The sequence below is a fragment of the Glycine soja genome, chromosome 10, assembly GCF_004193775.1.
Source record: "Glycine soja cultivar W05 chromosome 10, ASM419377v2, whole genome shotgun sequence".
Lineage (NCBI taxonomy): Eukaryota > Viridiplantae > Streptophyta > Magnoliopsida > Fabales > Fabaceae > Glycine > Glycine soja.
Window position 1 is genome coordinate 45,368,412 of NC_041011.1, and position 19,283 is coordinate 45,387,694.

At 30.1% G+C, this 19,283-nt stretch overlaps 1 protein-coding gene across 2 annotated transcripts; it reads left to right on the forward strand.

Annotated features, from left to right (window-relative positions):
* Positions 1-947: 947 nt before the first annotated feature.
* Positions 948-5,524, forward strand: LOC114371233 (protein indeterminate-domain 4, chloroplastic-like). Of its 2 annotated transcripts, none has more exons than XM_028328688.1 (5): positions 948-1,236; positions 1,375-1,411; positions 1,573-1,739; positions 2,132-2,528; positions 4,228-5,524. In XM_028328688.1, the coding sequence occupies exons 3-5, from the start codon at positions 1,601-1,603 to the stop codon at positions 5,357-5,359; spliced, it is 1,668 nt and encodes a 555-aa protein (XP_028184489.1). In that variant the 5' UTR covers positions 948-1,236; positions 1,375-1,411; positions 1,573-1,600; the 3' UTR covers positions 5,360-5,524. The 2 variants fall into 2 exon arrangements, with proteins under 2 accessions (XP_028184489.1, XP_028184488.1); XM_028328687.1 differs by having other exon boundaries at positions 949-1,240.
* The last annotated feature ends 13,759 nt before the right edge of the window (positions 5,525-19,283 follow it).

Below are 19,283 nucleotides of genomic sequence, written 5' to 3' on the forward strand. Positions count from 1 at the left end.
CATAAGCATCTTTATTAACACAGACTTAGTACAAGTTAGGAGAAACAAAATATTTTGAGCTAGTATTGCCAACCCGCAAACATCATTTCAAAAACTTCCTTGAATCAAATTATCCTTAAATATTAATTTATTAATTTTTTGCCTTAATTAATTAATCTTGCATAATTTTGTTTGATATTACATGAGTCCCTAGGATACGACCCGATTTACTTGATAGATACTACAGGAATGATATGCTTGCCATTTTGTGAATAGTGTTGTCAATCCGCAAACATCATTTCAAAAATTTATTTTTTTCCCCCTCATTTAGTTATGACCTTTCTTGATACACATTGAGTAAACCAAGTAGCATTCTTTTCAAGCAAATATCTCCAACAAAATGCACAATAAGCTAATTAATTAACCAAGATGACTCAATCTTCAGACAAACTACTTAAATTACCATACGAATAAGATAGGAGTGAAAATCAAACACTGTCAATATATCTACTACCAGAAAACGCGAACTCCATTTAATTAGCTAACAGGCTCGGGTTTAAGAGGTCCAAGTCCTTTACCTCTAGACCAACACAAGATTTTGGCTGCATGACATTTTTTTTTCCAACTAATCCAAACATTTTATTTTTTTAATTTTACAGTAATCCATATATAATTGTATAATAGTGTAAAGATGTATTCCAATTAATTATCTTATAAAAAAAAAACCATGGTAGAGTACCGTAAGACATCATATCATAATGATAAAATAGTGAAAATAAATTAAACCAATTATCTGTGGGCTAAAAAATGACGAAAGTTGTCTGGTTGTTGGTAAAAAGATACGAAATAAGAGAAGGAGAGAGATAAGGTGAGGGTGAGGCCTAAGAGGGTCAGTGGCCCCAAACCATCATCTGCTAAGGACACAGTAGCCCGTGCAAGAGCAGTATAACAGTGACATAAATTACCTCCCTCACTTCGCTGGCAAATTAACTTTATTACCACCCTTAATTATTTTACAAAAATGAATGCACAACGATGGAGAGAGGGAAAAAGTAGAGACACAGAGATCAAAAGAGATACACATATCATGAGTTGATTTATATACGCCTTTTTGGTGGACAAGCTAGCATGTTGTTATGTATTATTATTATTATTATTATTCTGTCTTGATGACACCAAATGATTGAGAAATAACAAGAGGGGAGGAGTAGGAGCTAAATTTTATGCATAAGAAAACAATAGCTGGCCACAAGATAAGTAGGTATTCAGAGTGAATTGTTTTCTACTCTTCGTCTCCTGATTGCTTCTGTCTCCTAAGATACTTTCCTCTTGGTAACTTTTGTGTTTCAAAATCTGAGGGTTTTTTTTTTCTCTTTTTTTTTTCTTTTCTGACAGACAAGATAGCAGGGAAAAAATCAAACATATACTTCAGGTCTTTTTTTCTTCTTTAATTCATTCTGTGTTGTAGTTTCTTTTTCTTCCGTTTCTTTTTGTTTATTCTTTCCATGAGACAAGGAAACATGCAATTGAGTTTTTTTCTCTTTCACCAGAAAGATATTCGGATATATTTGATTGGTTTTACTTTTGGTTCAGCAATTAGTTCCAGATTTGCACAACAATTATGGCGGCAGCTTCCTCATCCACTCCATTTTTGGGAATCAGAGAAGAAAGCCCTCAGATTACAACACACCATCAACCCTCCACAGTTTCTCCAACCACAGCGCCTCAAAAGAAACGGAGGAATCAACCTGGAACACCATGCAAGTAGCTTAGTTGAATTTGATTACTTAAACCACACACACATACACACCCTTTGCAATTTTATTTTTTTGCATTTTCTCAAGAAGAAACACAATGAAACCCTAAATCATGAATTATATGACTTAGGGCTCTTGACTTCTTTAATGGTTAGATTGCTTTCCTCCAAGTTTCTCAAAAGCACGGAGATGAGACTTCTAGTTTAAACTTTTTTAATGATTTTTTTAACTGTCTTTTTTTATTACTATTGAAAGGCCTACGTGGTTCTAAAAGAAGGTTAAAAAAGAAAGATTAGTTCTTCTGTTCCTTTGTGGATATATATGCAATTGATTGAAGCAAAGAATTTATTTTTTTTAATAACTTGTTGTTTGTCATTTTTTGATGGGGTATATAGATCCAGATGCAGAGGTGATAAAACTATCTCCCAAGACCCTAATGGCAACAAACAGGTTTATATGTGAGGTGTGCAATAAAGGGTTCCAAAGGGAGCAAAACCTACAGCTTCACAGAAGAGGACACAACCTGCCTTGGAAGCTAAAGCAGAAGAGTACAAAAGAGCAAAAAAGAAAGGTTTATCTGTGTCCCGAGCCCACTTGCGTCCATCATGATCCTTCAAGGGCTTTGGGAGACCTCACTGGGATCAAGAAACACTACTATCGCAAACACGGTGAAAAGAAGTGGAAGTGTGAAAAGTGCTCAAAGAAATATGCTGTTCAATCTGATTGGAAAGCACATTCAAAGACTTGTGGCACTAGAGAATACAGATGTGACTGTGGCACTCTCTTCTCTAGGTAACATAACAACCCATTTTGTCTTAGTTACGTTATTACTACCTAGCTATCTTGTCTTGCACTTCAACTTTATTTATATATATTCTTCACCAAGTATATATACATGCCAATGCCATCCAGTTTTATGAAAAAAAATTAGGGTTTCTTATGGTTTGGTGCTTTCTATTTTTTTTTTACACTACTAAAAGATTTTAATTAAGCTTGACTCGTTTAATTTATTTATTATAAGCATTTCTAAATGCAAACAAATTAAGTGTTGTTTCTAACTTACCTTGTTTTTTTATTATAGTTTTCTAAGAGAATTTTTAAAATAAGTTATTACAAGCACGAGTTGAGTTAATTCTACCATATATGTAATAAGTTGGAAAAAATATAAAAAAAAATTGTAGCTATTTAGGTTAAGTATATAGTCAAAAGAGAAGTTAAATGTGAACAAAAGCTTTCTCCTTTTCCCTGTAATTAGTTTGTGTTTGGGTGTTAGTGGAGGTATATGGCAGCAGGAGACTGCTCGCACGTGAGTACACTGTTAAAATGGGATACGAAAAATTGAAATGTTTTGAGAAGAAAAAAAAACAAGCAAGTTTCATCTTTGGTCCTAGGGAACAGCGCCCCCAACCCTTATTCCCATTCACGTGTAGTTAAGCAACGTTGCAAAAGGTAACGGGCATAGTGATACTGGGTTTGTTCTCACATGAGTTGGAGATGCTAGGTTTTGTTCTCTTTCGTTTTGGCTACATTGTAGCCGTTCAAATATATATATATATATATATATATATATATATATATATATATATATATATATATATATATATATATATATATATATATTCAGTTATTTTTTGTTGCAATGGGTCCGAGGCGAATAATTGTCACCACTGGCTCCCTATTTATTTATGTAGTTACTGAAACATATTCTCAGCATTAATTGGCTAGCTAGTATCTATTTGTTTACGCTTCTCATTGATTTTTTGAGAACCTAGCAATTTTTTGATGGTACGGTTGTCTTGAAACGAATCCTCATCGTAGAAAATAGACAAGTATTGAGGTTGTTTGCATTTATTGAACTGGCCCCATATTTGGGCTTATGATAATTGACTTTCATCAAATTGCAAATGGTTCTCTTTTATTTATCAAAGAGAGACCTTAAAGTGGCAGTTTGATTTGGATTTCTGGTGTGTGTCATATTTTGGTAAGACAATCCTCTGGGCCTTCTGTTTCTATTGTTTTTTTTTATTGTCAAAATAGCAAACGAAAATATATTTTTCATTACGCTTATAACTTCTTTTTTAATTTTTACATTTGAATACCTTTGGATTTGGTTGGTTAAATAATTAATATATCTGAAACTTCTGTAGTTCTAAAATTCGTCAGGTTGGATGCTGGTTAGGTTATCCATATATTAATTTATAAAAATAAATAAATGGTTTTATTTTACAATTTAGGTGTTGATGTGGTGACATAGTTGTCATTAGGTTGTATATATACCTTGTTTAATTAGGAACATTTTGATTATCATATTTTATTCTCGAACATACTTAAAATAATGTAGGTCATTGTACTTAATACTTGACCTGATAAATTCACCTTTCTATTATTTCCCTGAGTAATGTCAATCTCTATAGCTACATTTGTTACCAATGTAACATGTAGTTAATTAATTTACATATACTAGTATTTCATCAAATATTTTTTTATGCAGGCGTGACAGTTTCATCACTCATAGGGCGTTTTGTGATGCGCTAGCACAAGAGAGTGCAAGATTCCCCGGTGGCTTAAACCCTTTGGGGACTCATTTGTTTGGCACAAACCACACTACTAGTTTAAGCCTATCCCAAGTGGGTAACCAACTTTCCCAAGTTCAAAAGCAGAACCAAACCGCCACTAATTATAACAGCATTTTGCGCCTTGGCAACAATAATGTTGGTGCAGCAGCAACAAAGTTTGAGCACTTGATTCCACCTCTAAACCATTCTTCATTTGGACACTCACCACAATCAATGCCTTCCTCAGCTTTCTTCATGAATGACAACACAAATCAAGCATTATTTGAAGAACACCAATCACAACTACAAGGCCTAATGCAACTCCAAGATCTTCAAGGCAACACAAACAACTCTGATTCTTCATCAGTAGGTCCTCCTAATTCCAATCTTTTCAACCTCAGCTTCTTCCCAATAAGTAGCAATATTGGCACTGGCACCATAATACCAGGTCAATTCAACAACATAAGTGGTAGTAACCAAGGAACAACAACAACAACAACAACAACACTCTATGGCAATTCAATAGAAAACGAGTCATCCCCTCATGCTGGATCGAGTTTTTCTTCTATCTTTGGCAATTCAATAGAAAATGCGTCATCCTCTCATATGTCTGCCACTGCGTTGCTTCAACAAGCTGCTCAAATGGGTTCAACCACAACCACAACCACCAACAACGGTTCTTCTTTACTTGGAGGAATGTGTACTAACAATAGTTCCAAAGCTGAAAATGACCACCACCACAATCTTCAAGGGTTGATGAACTCTATTGCCAATGGAAACACGTCCTTGTTTGGGAGCATGCAAGGGAACGAAAACAACCTTTGTGGCTTTCACAACGTGGATGAGTCCAATAACAATAAGTTGCCCCAGAATCTTAGTGTAAACTTTGGAGGTTCTGATAAGTTGACCTTAGACTTTTTGGGTGTTGGAGGAATGATGACAAACATGAGTGGTGGATTTTCACAAAGAGAACAACAACAACATGTCACAGGTACTATGAGCTCTTTGGACCATGACCTAAAGTCAGCACAGTCATATCGTCATTTTGGAAAGTCAACGTTGCAATAAGGAAACTCCTCAAGAAAATCCTTGTTACAATGTTACGTATGTATGAACTTGTTTAAAACTGTTATTTGGCTTATTTTGTTATCTTTTCCCCAAAAGAACTCTAATTTACCGGTATATTAACTATGATTTCGATTCTAAAAATTGCAATTCCTATGTTTTTCTTGATCGAGGACTTATTCCCCTACTAATTCACTCACATATTTGACAGTGATAGACATGTAAAAAAGTTTACTGTTTCATTGAATTTCATGAGAGTGTGTGGGATAAAGTTTAATTTGAGACAGCAAAAAGCATACGGTAAAGCCAGCTAGCTAGGTTGTGTACAAATGCTCAACAGGCGAGGATGCTGACTCTCTTGCTGAGAATCTTCACATATTGGCTATATTCCAATGGAAGCGACAAAACCTGTTTTCATTTCAATTTCATCATTATTTTCTATATGATATTTAATACCGACTAAAGCTACACAAACTTAAAAATAATGCAGAAGGAATTTTGTATTGCATACCTAATTCCTTACTTTTCAAGAAAACCTTATTAATTAAAAGACTTACAAGACATACCAAGAGTCATACAAACTTGACGGCACATACAGATCTAAAAATAATTATGCATTTTTGTACATATAAAATACCATATATGTATCAGACGTCAAACTATTTTATTTTTTAAGAAACATGTGATTTGAGAAAATTATCAATAGTTAAAAAGTAATTTTATATCATATAATCTAAATTATTTCTTCTAAATTTAAAATAGAATTTATATATTTAAATATATTTTTTATTATAAATCTTAATTTTGATATAATTTTTATATTAAAAACGAATACTTATCCCACAGAGTGCACAGACTAAAATATTAATTAAAAAATGGTCACTAACTCCATTACCAACACTACAACTTGATACGGACCCTGCAAATTTTCATGTGCTTTTGTTGACATTCCTACCCTTTTTAGCCTTCCACTTTTAAATATTCCTGGCCATGTTGACCACTTTTGAAACTCACATCCATGTAGAGTTCTTGACACGCTCTCTCTCTCTCTCTCTAAAGTCTAAACTGTTTGCATGGTAGCATGCACTGTAGCTAGGCAGTGCCGTGGTTGCTGGTTAGGGTTAGGTCTCACGTCATTATTCAGTTGGTGGAAGATTTTTATGGCGTTAATGAATGAGGTTGTGGTGTGGTGTGATGGCTGAGCATATATTACAGTGTGCTCAGCATCCAACAGAAACAGTATATAGTCTCTGCAATGTTCGTTATTGTGATTATTAGTAAAGATATTGTGACACTTTTGTCGCACCCCATGTCATTTGCTTCTTCATGTGGGAATCACTCGTCCGTGACTATCAAACCCAGTCATCTCATTTCGTCTTTATATCGTGTACCACTTCCTTCTCCATTTTTCTTTTTTCGGATAATTCATTCAAAGTTCCAAGTTCGAACGAATCCTCATTTCACACGTACGTTATTATCAAATCAAATGTGCTTTAAAAATCCTTGTTATGGATTTATTCAGCAAAGGAGATTTATAACTTTATGTAATATTGATACATTTCCAAAATTTTCAAAATTTCATGACTCACCGCACACTACTAATATAGTATCTAAGAATCGCCACAGGTTCCTTCAGTCTTAATAATATATATGCTTGGTAGTTGGTATGGATTTCCAGACGGATTTAGTTTTGGTATGTTTAACTTTTTTTAATTAATTTTGAAAGATAACAATTTGTTAACTTTTAATAAACAAAAACAAAAATAATTATTGCTTTTGGAAAAAAAAATTAAACATGCAATCGAAAAAAATCGTCTAGGTCTTTCAAAATATATATATGGTTTACTGTTTTACAAAGTAGATAAGCATAGTTTTTTCTGCCGCGCTGTATCGAACTCAATCATTCAAGAATTAAAGACTGACTAGCTTGCATATCAAAGTCCTCTATTTGTTTGTCCATTTGCACGTCAAGTGATGTAAACATGAAGCCTTTATTAATTTTCTTTTAAGAAATTACAAATAATAAATTGGAGTTGGCTTAAGCATAAAAACTTTACACAGTATTATACCTGGCGTAATAGATTAACCAAATAATCAAATATAACAAGACAATAGGATTTTAACACGGACTAATTTACTTTTAAATATATTATTATTATTATTCTTATTATTATTGCAGAAAGCAAATTTTCATTTTTGAGAATCTAAATTATCTAATTTGTTTGATCTTCTTGATATTGTCAATATTATTTAGAAGGAGTAAAAGTTTTAAAGGTTCATAGTAAATTTTGGATTTTTTCATTATTTTTTTTTAAAAAAATATGCAAGCCAAATTCTGCAAAGAAATTGGTTACATCACTTTGATACTCCAAAAATAAGTTATTTGTATTTTTATTTTTGAGTTCTAAAGTTTAAATTTCTCAAATGACATGTGGACCAAAAAGCTAAAGACGTAATAATGGCCAAATGAATAATGAATAAACATAATAGTGATATACTAAAGATGATGCAGATATGAATTAAGCATCAAAATTTAATCTACAAATATATCTCATAACACCCAAGAATGGCGAGAAATGGGACTAGAATTAGATGTGTCAGTATCACATACGAGGATGACACTACTCATGAGGTAAGGCCACAAAGATAAAAACTAAAAAGCCAAATAAAAGGGCATAAGGAATCCACACTTCTGCAAAAGCAAAACAAGACGTCGAATATATATACACATAACAACTATTTGAAGATACTTGGAGATTTCATTTCTTAGACTGCCAGACAAAATCAAATTAGCCCCACCCCCTAATAAAAGTAAAGAAAATTACACAAGCCCCATGAGACTCTTTCAAATGTCACCTAACCCTCTATTTTTTGCTCGTAAGTTCCCTTTATACAAATTTCTCATATATATGACAATGGGTAATGTATGTAGTTCGGGTATACTTGTACAAATTTCTCATCATGGGTAGAATAATTATCCAACGGATGAGTTCGGGTATAAATAATTACCAACAAAATTTTAATAGGTACAAATGCAAATGTGGATACCTTAAGAGTAATTTTAATAGAAAATGTTCTTTTAAGATCTTAGTTATATTTTTGGTTGATATATAGTGTTATATTACTTTCAAGATCTTTTTTTATTTTTTTATTCTAATAGTAAATCGATCTTATTTTGAGATTTTAAATTTTTTTTATGAATTTTACAAGAGGCTTATCTTCTAATATTTATTTATAATTTATTTTAAAATAATTAATTATATAATTTTTAATTACAATTTCTTCTTTTTCTTCCTTCTTTGCCCCTACTCTCTCTCCTCCCTCGGTATTTCTTTTTCTTTTTTTCCTTCCTTCTCCGCCCCCACCGTCTTTCCTCCCTTAGCATATTTTTCCCCGTCTCCCCCCTCTCCTCCCTCTATCATCTTTTTTCTTTCTCTTTCCTTCTCCCCCTGCAAGTAGAAGAGAGCTAAGCATGACGACGGTTGGCAGCAGTTGCTCTTCAAGCCCCTCCTGTGAGCCTCCTCGTCGCTCCTCTCCTCTGAGCCTTCGAGCCGCTCCTAAGCCTTACAAAAACCCTTCCTTCAAAACCTCCCTCTCTGCGCCTTTGCTTTCCACAAATGTTGTGTTGGGAGAGAGTAAAAAATCTTTTTTTTGAAACATTGCAAATCTTGGGAGTTCTTGTAGAAGAATTGGATCTTCCCATGAAGATCTAACAACCTGCTTCAATCATGAATCTTAGCAAGATCAAATCTTGAGGTTAAGATTTCCTTACAAGAATCCTTATTGAAGATGCTCTTAGTATCTAATATATCTTACTAATACTCAAAAAAATAAAATAAAAAGAGATAGATCAAGGATCACATTTTCTAATTTAAAAAACAAAAATACATTCCTTATAGATTATACTTTTCTGTATTAATGTTTTGATTATTATTGTTATCTTTTATAAGAGATTTTGAATAAGAATTTAATTTTTGTGATGTTGTATGATTATGTTTTATACTGATATAAAAATGAGTATTTTTATAAATGATTTTAAATTGGATTTAATTTAATTATTATTGTATTTTTTAATCAATATTTTACGTATCAATTTTTTATAATTAAATAAAGTGTGGGTAATAATAGGTACATGTATGAACAAGGGTATGAAAATTAAAGTTATTACTTATAGGGGTGAGTCCAGGGATGAATTTTTTTTTAAAATGCGGTATGAAAATGAGTACTATAGTATCATATCTAAACTTTACTCATTGGCATCCTTAATTATACATGATGTTATCTAACTTTTACACTAAAATGTTAAATGATTCAATTACCCTAGAGTCCAACATTACCCTTATTCACTTTAACAGGCCAAAAATTTCTTTGATGAAGCAAATAAAGAGAAATAACCAAGAGACTATGTGGTTAATTAGAAAGGGAGGAATAATTATAATTTTGTGTTTTTGATAAGAAAAAAAAAAGACTATTATTGGAGATTGAGTGGAAATGGTGGTCTAGAGGGGGTGGGTCGTGGTGACTAGAGAAAGGGTATGATTATTGGCGACGGTTGTGGTGGTTTTGAGCTAAGCAATTGTGATTAAAGAAAGGGTGTCAAAGCACCACAATTGTGGTTCTTAAAGTAGAAAAGAAGGTTTGTTGATAATTATAATTTTACAAGTATTTATAATTTTCTTTAGTTTTAGTAGCCACTTTTGTTATCTCTGTCACACTACACTTAGGTTTGGTTGTGTTTCTTAACATGGTGGATGCAAAGAAGATTCTGACGAGGATTTTGATAAGTGGGGACGGCATCTGATCTGATGAAGAATGGAACTTGTAAATAATTACCTACACAAACATTCTTATGTCAAAGTTTGAGAGTGTAAAAAACATGTAGAATGAGCTTAAATTTATACTTGTAGGCATGAAAGACCTTATATAATAGTTTTTTATTTTATTTTTAGTAGTAGTTGGTAGGTGAAGCATTTGTGTAGTTATTGTAGAACATGAGTCAATTTGGAATGTCCAAAAAAAGAGTCCATAACAGGTTATGGATCTTTAAAGGTAACATTGACCTAAAAATATTAGCAAAACCATTAAAAAAGGATTTAGAAATAAATGAATTATAAATAAACATAATTCATATACTAAAATAGTGTGACTTCATTTATGTTATTAATCTGCCTTAATAAAGAAAGCTTAATATTGTTGCTATGATGTGCAGGCTTCCAAATAAAAACATTCAAATGGACCACCAAGTATATTCAATCGATGGTTTGTCAATGTAGGTATCTCAACATAGTTTTTTTTTTAATGATGACGACAATGAAAACCAAGTATCCAATTTAGTTTTATCAGGACTGTAAGAAACAAATATGACCCTTTAATTATCAAAAAATGCCGAACTTTTATATGAATGCAGGTTGATCCATCAGACATTTCCTCCCATCTTATTCAAGGGAGTAAAGAGCTTATTCAGCAGTCGGTTGCATTGAAATAATAAGTAATTAAGTATCAAGAAAAGTAGGATAATCCATGTAAGAATGAATCCTGCTAGATAACAATTAATTAATGGCACCTTTAATAGACATAATTTCTTCAAATAATGAGAGCCCCGTACCTAATTATATGGCAAGACATGCCTCTGGAAATCATTTGCTTCTTATTAGGATAAACAAGAAGCAAAGCAGAGTCGAACCCATCATGTGAAGCATCAGAAAATCTTATTCCAACTATGCAGTGTGCAAAAACGTTTCATGTAAAAATACAAGATGCAGAATTTCTAGTTCTAACGCAAGAAAAAGCACGCCCAATGGAACAGATCGCTGCATCATCATTAAGGAAGAATTAGAATATGGTATATGGGATTTAACAAACAAATTGTTTGCAGATAGTACTTTTTAAAATGCACATGTGGTATTTAAATATTTTCCTTATTAATTAGAATCTTCTAAACACCGTCATGATTCCATTGCATCCAAGCAAACTGTCCTAACAGAAATGCTAAAACAATTGCACAAAAATGAGTCAGAAAAATTTTCAGAAATATATTTAAATACATGAATATGAAGAAAAAAAATCCAAAGTTTAATCTTATAGAATATACCACAAATAGTCATGGACTAAACCAAGCAGAGTCAAAGTCGTCAGCATCGAAAATTTATTCTCATCCACAGAAACATCCTCTGTGTAGGAAGGTATCCTAAGATATTTTCAATTTCATCACCAGAGGAGAAAAATGACCGAGTAACCACATAGTATACTATACCAAAACAACAGAGAAAATGAAACTAGAAAAGCAAATTAACATGCACGACAACACCTTTAGACACAGACATTTCACATAAAAAAATATTAAAAAAAACATACATTTCCCATTTAAACACATACCCCTAATACTAAAGACGATTTTATATTCAAAAGCATTAATTTAAACATTTTATATTCAATGGTTAGATCGGTATAAAAAAGGCATCACCATGACCAGGGTAACTTATACATGCTCAAATCTTCAGAGTGACAAACTAAGACAAAACTTGATTCAAGACATATACTCAGGAAAAAATTAAAAAATAAAAAGAGATATTAACAATACCAATTGAAAAAGAAGGGAAAAAACCATAAAACACATACAAGTTTCACATGCAAAACCCAAAACAGTGCTTTACATGTCCTTTAGTAATTGTTATCATAGCCACCACACGTCTACAAATTCATCACCTTATTTAATTCACAAGGAAATTATGAACTTGTTGGCAAGTCTACAAATTTGTCACAAGTAATAAAGTAAAAAGTTCGAATATCGAGTCTACATAAATTTTGTTGTACTTAAATTTATGCAAACCCAATAAATGTTCAAGCAATCGAAAGAGTAGAAGAGATAAGGAATTGTAAGTGAGAAATTAAAAGGGAAAGTAAAGGCAAAAAGACAAGAAAAATAAATAATAATTTAAATGTGAAGAATGAATTCAGAATACAAATGTATTAGGGCCTAACATACCAAAACTACTTATGATGTAATGTTAATAATTTTTCTCTATCTAATGTTATCCCAGTTTTTACCCGCATCTACTATGATACTCTATCTTTGATTGATTCCCTGCATGAAGAGTCTAATTTATCTACTTTCTCTCCCAAATTCCCTTACAAAGATAAAATAGTAAATTGCATTAAGATTAAAGAGGTATGAAATAGGCTAAACAAATATGACTCTATTCCTAGACATTATTTCATTTAGATGTCCTTTCACAATTCTTTAGAAAATAACCATTTTACAATGGCTTACTTCCTAAACAGATGCATGAACATGGGTGATTAGACCACAATCAATAACAATATAACAATAAAAGAACAATAAAAACTGAAATTACATTAAATAGATAATAAGAAAAAATTACATTACAAAAGTTTGGCTTGATTTAACCTCTCATAGTCATGAGAGGCTTTACATTTTAGGGTTTGATGGGGATAGAAGAAGAAAAGGTATGGAGAGGAGATAATGGCTAAAGAATGAGGTTTTTCCTATTAATGATGCTCAGACTTTGGTGTATTTAATAGAAAGTTCTGAGTCTTAGTGTGTCTTTTCCATTTGCTTCCTACTCCTTGTATAGGCCTAAGATAGCTTAAAATTCACGCGACATCGCACTAAGTACGCCCTTCTAGGTTTAGCAAGTATGGCAATGTGATCATGAGCTGAGTGAGGCAACGTCTGGGCTTAGCAAGTATGGCGACGATCACATGCTTAGTGCGAAATTTGCGCTAATCACTTTTTAGTGGGTCTTCTTTGTGTTAAGCTTGAGCTGGCCGCTAAGCGAGAAGACGACTTGTTGAGTCTGTCTTGTGTGCTAAGCGAGTTGTCTAAATATTAAAAACACTTGTAATTTCCTTCTTTTGAATCCTCCTCATGGTCAAATATTAAAAACTTCATTATTCCATTTAAAACAACAATAAAGTAGAGGTATTCTAATAATTTTTAATCAAAATTGACTATTAATTAAACTCAAATTTCACAATTAACCGAAATACGAACCCACAAATCAAAAAATTTTATTTTTATATGTTTCTTTAATTATTTTGAATTCCTCAAATATTATACAAAATCAGTATCTACAAGAAGCCACAGAGAAAAAGATACAAAAAATGAAACACAATTGGTATTGGTTTAAACTTTAAAGGGAACGAATCGAATGGGAATCGAATAAATGTATTTGAAACAGAAAAGAAATCCAAACAAAAGCCTTGAGGGAAAAAAACTTTACAAAGAAAGAGTGGATGAAACGAAACTCTAATTACAGTAGCAAGGATAAAAAAGAAAGAAATTTAGAATGTAAAGTTGAAGTTCAATGTTAAGGCCCGTTAAGAAAAATAGTTGATCCATATTTAGGCCCAAACTAAGCCAGTTTTCTTTTTAAAAAAAAAATAGGAAGACACTCTGCGATAGGAGTTAGGACTTAGGAGAGGTCTTGCAAAGTGTATTTGGACCATTCAAAATCAAAACTAGTTACGGAGAAATCTGTGTTTTTTATTACTTGTATAAGAATATTTTACGAGTGTTGAATGAGGATTTCTGTAATTATCAGGGAGGATTTTTTATGAATTACTACAAAAGTTTATTTTTTTTCTTAAAAAATGGCTAGTTTTTTTTTTATCACGATTAAAAGGCTAGTTTAAGAAACCAGTAACAGGGTTTGAAGTTTTATTTCACACGTAACAAAGTAGCTTGAGTTTTCGAAGCTTTGAAAATTTGAGCACAATTAAATTAAGGCATGGGTAAAGCTCTTTTTTTAACTTTAGAAAAGAAAAAAAAAAAAGTTAACATGGTATAAATGAAAATTGTCATCCTCACTCTAGGAGCACTATCACTGGGTCAAACAAAAATAAAGAAGTTGCCTGCCTCTATTGATTGGAGGCATTTTGCCTTTTTTTTCAATTGTGATTTATTTGCACTAATTTTATGGTATTCATATTTTTTTTTTAAAGGATTTGAGCATTGAATTCAAGATGTTCATTTCCAGCAACCAACCCCCTAATTCTGCGATGAATTTAGGATTTCTTTTCCTACTAAAATTATATAAGATGTTTGCACTAACTCATTGTAAGAATCAAATGATGTATCACATGCAAGAGATTCCACATCTATTAGGAATTAGTAATATTACTAAATTAAGTATTTAATCTATTGTAATTATATGAGTAATAATGATATATTTAGTAAAAAAAATAGTGTTTAATTTGTATCATGTGTAAAATTTTCTTGAACCAGCGACATTCACACATCGCGAGCGAAAATAGTTTTTAATCCAATGAATTTGGAGATACATGTGATTTTTGATCCAAAACTAAAAAATTAAAGATGATATCAAAATTTATCTTATATATTAATGGTCACTTATCATATTTCCTGTGCTTAGAAAATTAGTTGATGTGATACAATAATAATAACTTATGGGTGGCTTAATCTTTTACAAACATGACTTGCAAATTAAGAAAGATGTGAAGATAATAGGAAGATATAATAAGGTTGAATGGTTGGAGGTTAAGAAAGATCAAAGAAAACGGAAAAGGTTGGAACATTAATAAAAACTAATAAACTAATAATTAATAAAATATTTAAATATGTTTCTCATATATGTAATTTAATATTTTTTCATTTATATTATTAAAAAAATTCATTTTAGTTTTTGTAAAATATGTTTTTTTATCTAAAGTATTTTAAAAATAAAAAATAAAAAAAAAAACATATTTTATAAGAATTAAAATAAAAAAGGAATAAAAATGAAAAAAATAGTAAATTAGGACGAAAAATGTAAAGGCAATATTCAAGGTTTTAAGATGCATAGCCATAATTTGACCCATCTTGCGGACACCACGATTCAAAAAAAAATTGTGTCTGGATGGACCAAGAATAAACTATAGAAAGAATCAATAATCAATAAGTTTTGCTAAATAAAGCCAATCTGGATTTTAAGAGATCTCCTTAGCATTTCTTCAAGGTAGGTTGGTAGATCTAGTGTCTAATGTTCGAGATGTCATCTAATCTAATTTATGTATAAAATAATAAGCATTAATTTTCTTATCAATAATGAATATTATTTACTCGTTTTGTAATATTATAATTGCCATCCTAAATTAATTTATACTAGAACAAAAAAAATAATAAATAAATAATAATAACTTTACAAAATTAACACCATAAGGAATATAAATAAATATAAATAATAAATATTACATTAAAAAAATTAAAATATCAGAGACCTCTAACATATATGAGATAAATATTTTTATTTTAACATGGTTTATTTTATATCCAATGATCATTCAAAATTTAAATCCTGGACTATTTAATTAAAGAACATAAATTATTACTACTTAATTATGTCAATTATGATTATTTTTGTAATATATATATATATATATATATATATATATATATATATATTCCAAATTTTCATATAAAATATTTATATTATTTATTAATATATAAAATTGAATCAGAATACATTGTAAAAAACATTACATTATCATTTAATCATAAATTATTTTAAAAGTTATATTTAAGATAGTATTTTATTGGTTGACCGTATAAAACTTTTATTCAAAATATTAAAAATAAATCTTGTTTGATATGTAATTTAAAAAAAATTGTTTACTTTTAATTCTTCATGTACTGGTTTTCCAAATTTGTTTTTGGTATTTACTATTTCAAGTATATACTTCATCGCATTATTATTCTTTACCTATTCACAAGAAAGAGATCAAGTTGCATTGCAATTTGTAGTCTCAAATATTCCTTCTTTTTTTTTCATTTCCTTTGGAACGAGTAAAAACAAAAAAGAACAAGATTACATTATTAGATTAGTCACCACCTACTCCACTATTTTATAAGAAGGATATTGATGAGGGCTCGTGATCATGAAAAGGTGCCCTGTCTGTCCCACATGCAAATGACTAATGGCAGTATAGGTTTGATAATTTTTTATTTTTTTGAAGTTTATAAGTTTGATAATTGATACTATATATATTATATAATGATTATTTTAAATGTCAATACCGACATCCTTTGATCTCCTTTTAAAATAAAGCGACATGCTTTAGCTGGCTTCCAAAGCACAAATCTCTTTTATAAATTGATTTTCCCCTTTAGATCGGGGGATGCTATGCCACTGATTCGTTTTATTAAACTCTTTTTCAAAGAGGGGAACAAATCTTCAGCGTTTGCGATGTTTGTTTCTGGAAAGCAAATTGAGTTGTTTTAAAAGCCAAAATCTAATCTGAAGAGGACTAAGTCTATTGATACCTTCCCATTAATTGCCCCATACATATATGTTATGCTTTTATCGTTTTAATTTTTGGTGCTAATGATATACTTTTATCGTGTTCTACAATTTTTTTACAAGGAAAATTTATTTGATATATACTTTTAAAACTTATTACAAAATTTTCAAAAAAAATGTTTATGAAGAAACTTTTGGCTAAGCAACTTGTTCAGAATCTCCACAACTAGATCCAATCTAATTAATTAAATCTATAACTTGATATAATTTTGCATAGCCAAGTTCGTAATCACCTAACCAATCATCTAAAACTAGTTAAAATCATTTATACTATAGTAAAATACCTCTAACTCTTGTCACCTATCATTATATGATGCATTGTGAGTCCACGTTTTTTTTTCATTATTTCACCTTTTTTTAGTTTTTTTTTCTTGTTTATTTCTATTTTTTATTGTGCAAAGCACGAGTGTTAATCTAATTTTGTCTTAAACAGAAGGTACTCTTTACATCCCTAAGCATGGAATTTAAGTTACCTAACCCACATATCACGCATGCCTATAGGAGCATTAGTTAACTTAGTAATGAAAAAAAGAATAAAAGAGAGAACGGTAATAGATTCGAATCTCCTCGTTAATAAAAAAAATTAACAATTAACATTTATTAATAAAAAGAATTCATGCCTAAAGGTTATATAATATTCAACATTTTAAGAGTCTATGTCATATAGAATCATCTCTTGAGTCAATTAGATACACACTCCTATTAGGGTTATGACTCTCATGCATAAAAATTTTATGAAAATGATATCTTCTAGCATTATCAAGTAAATTGTCTTTCAATATTTAAAGGAAAAAAATTATTATTCATAATAATTTCATTTGATTTGAATATGATTGTCTCCAATAAAAAATATGTATGATTTAGACAAAAAAAAAACTGTCTTTCAATATATTATTTTGTTATAGTGGAAAATAAAGAGTAGTCAGAGAGTGAGAGTATTCCAAATTTTTTTAATAAGAAAAAAAATCATTAATGGTATAAATGCTAACAATTTCTCCAAACTATGTATTCTAATTTTAAAGTAGGGAGCCATTATAGTATTCTACATATACAGACTTCTTACAACATCCTTTTATAATTCATTTATCATCTTTATCTTTCTTTATTTCATTAATTACTTATTTTAATCTTCTCTCTCTTTACTTCATATTGATCGAATTAATGGACATAATTACAAGAAAGAGCTGTAAAAATATAATTTCTCTTTATAATATAGAAGTTGATTATGTGTTATCATAAATAAGTGTAGTTAAACTTATTTTAAAAAATAAAACTATGCATCAAAAGCAGTTTTGAAACGCACCAAAAATAATGTTATTAAAAAGTTGATCTTCCATATAATTGCAATCAAACACTTTTAACGATATCTTAAATATGCAATTGAATACAACTAACGTAAAAAAATATTACATGTAGATTCATTTTAAACCGTTTAAGATGTTTTAAATGACCTGTTAAGATTGTAGTTAATTTCTCTAAATGAAGACAAGTCAGACGCATTCATGCATCGCAGAGATACGACCGTCGGACACATAGGCGACAACTAACTCAAGTTGATGCCTAGGTTTACTTTAGACTTTCAATCAAGAAGAAATAGATGATAAGGATATAGTTCATTCATATTCATGCATGCACAGTAAAACAATATGTATGATATAATTTAAGAATAATAACATATTAATAATTAATTAAGTATGGGCTACTATAGAGACGTAGATTATAGGCAAATTCATTTGCTATTTAGTTTCCTCATCGTTAAATTTATTTTATTCTGTATTTTGAATTATTATTATTCTTATCTCTAAGCCCACGAGGAATTTCTTTGTTGTAACAAAAAAGACAATCAGCCCATGTGCTTCACGAAAGGACTGCTTGCGTTGACCTTAAAGTTAATTAGGTGCTGCTTGCTGAATAGGTCGCACGTTGATCTTGTAGAATCCTCTGGGTTAACTCCATTCCGTGGTTTCGATGGGTTACTTTTTTTATTTATTTTTTACTCCAAGATGTTCTCTAAATATTATTAATTAGAGATTATTTTTTTATAGTTTATTTACGATCATTTATATAATACTTATTATAAAAATAAATAAACTTGTCGCAAATTAAATATTAATATATGATTAAATGATAATATAAAAATTCTTTAAATAATAATAAAAAATCTCTTTCAATAAAATGTGAGTTTGGGTGGGTTATTTTAAGGTGGTGTTTGGATAAAATGTATTAAAACTTCAAAGATTTTAAATTATGAAAAAGTAAAATACCCGATAAGAATACTACTAATAATAAAAAAAATATTTGCTTTAGATATCCAAATAAAGTATTTTCTTTAAAAAAAAGTATTTTATGATAAATTATTTATCAGCGTTATATATTGTAGATTAAATATTGTGAAAGAAATAAATATTAATTATTAAATTTTATCATGATTAAAATATATAAATCATATGAATTTTTTAAAAAATTATGATATTTTAAGATTAAATTATAATTTTGGTTCGATCCTCCTAATTTTATAAATTGATAGTTTTTATTCATTTGTTAGATTATTAATTAATAATTATAATTAGTAGATTTATTAAGTTAATTATAAATTAGGTTTTTTTAAT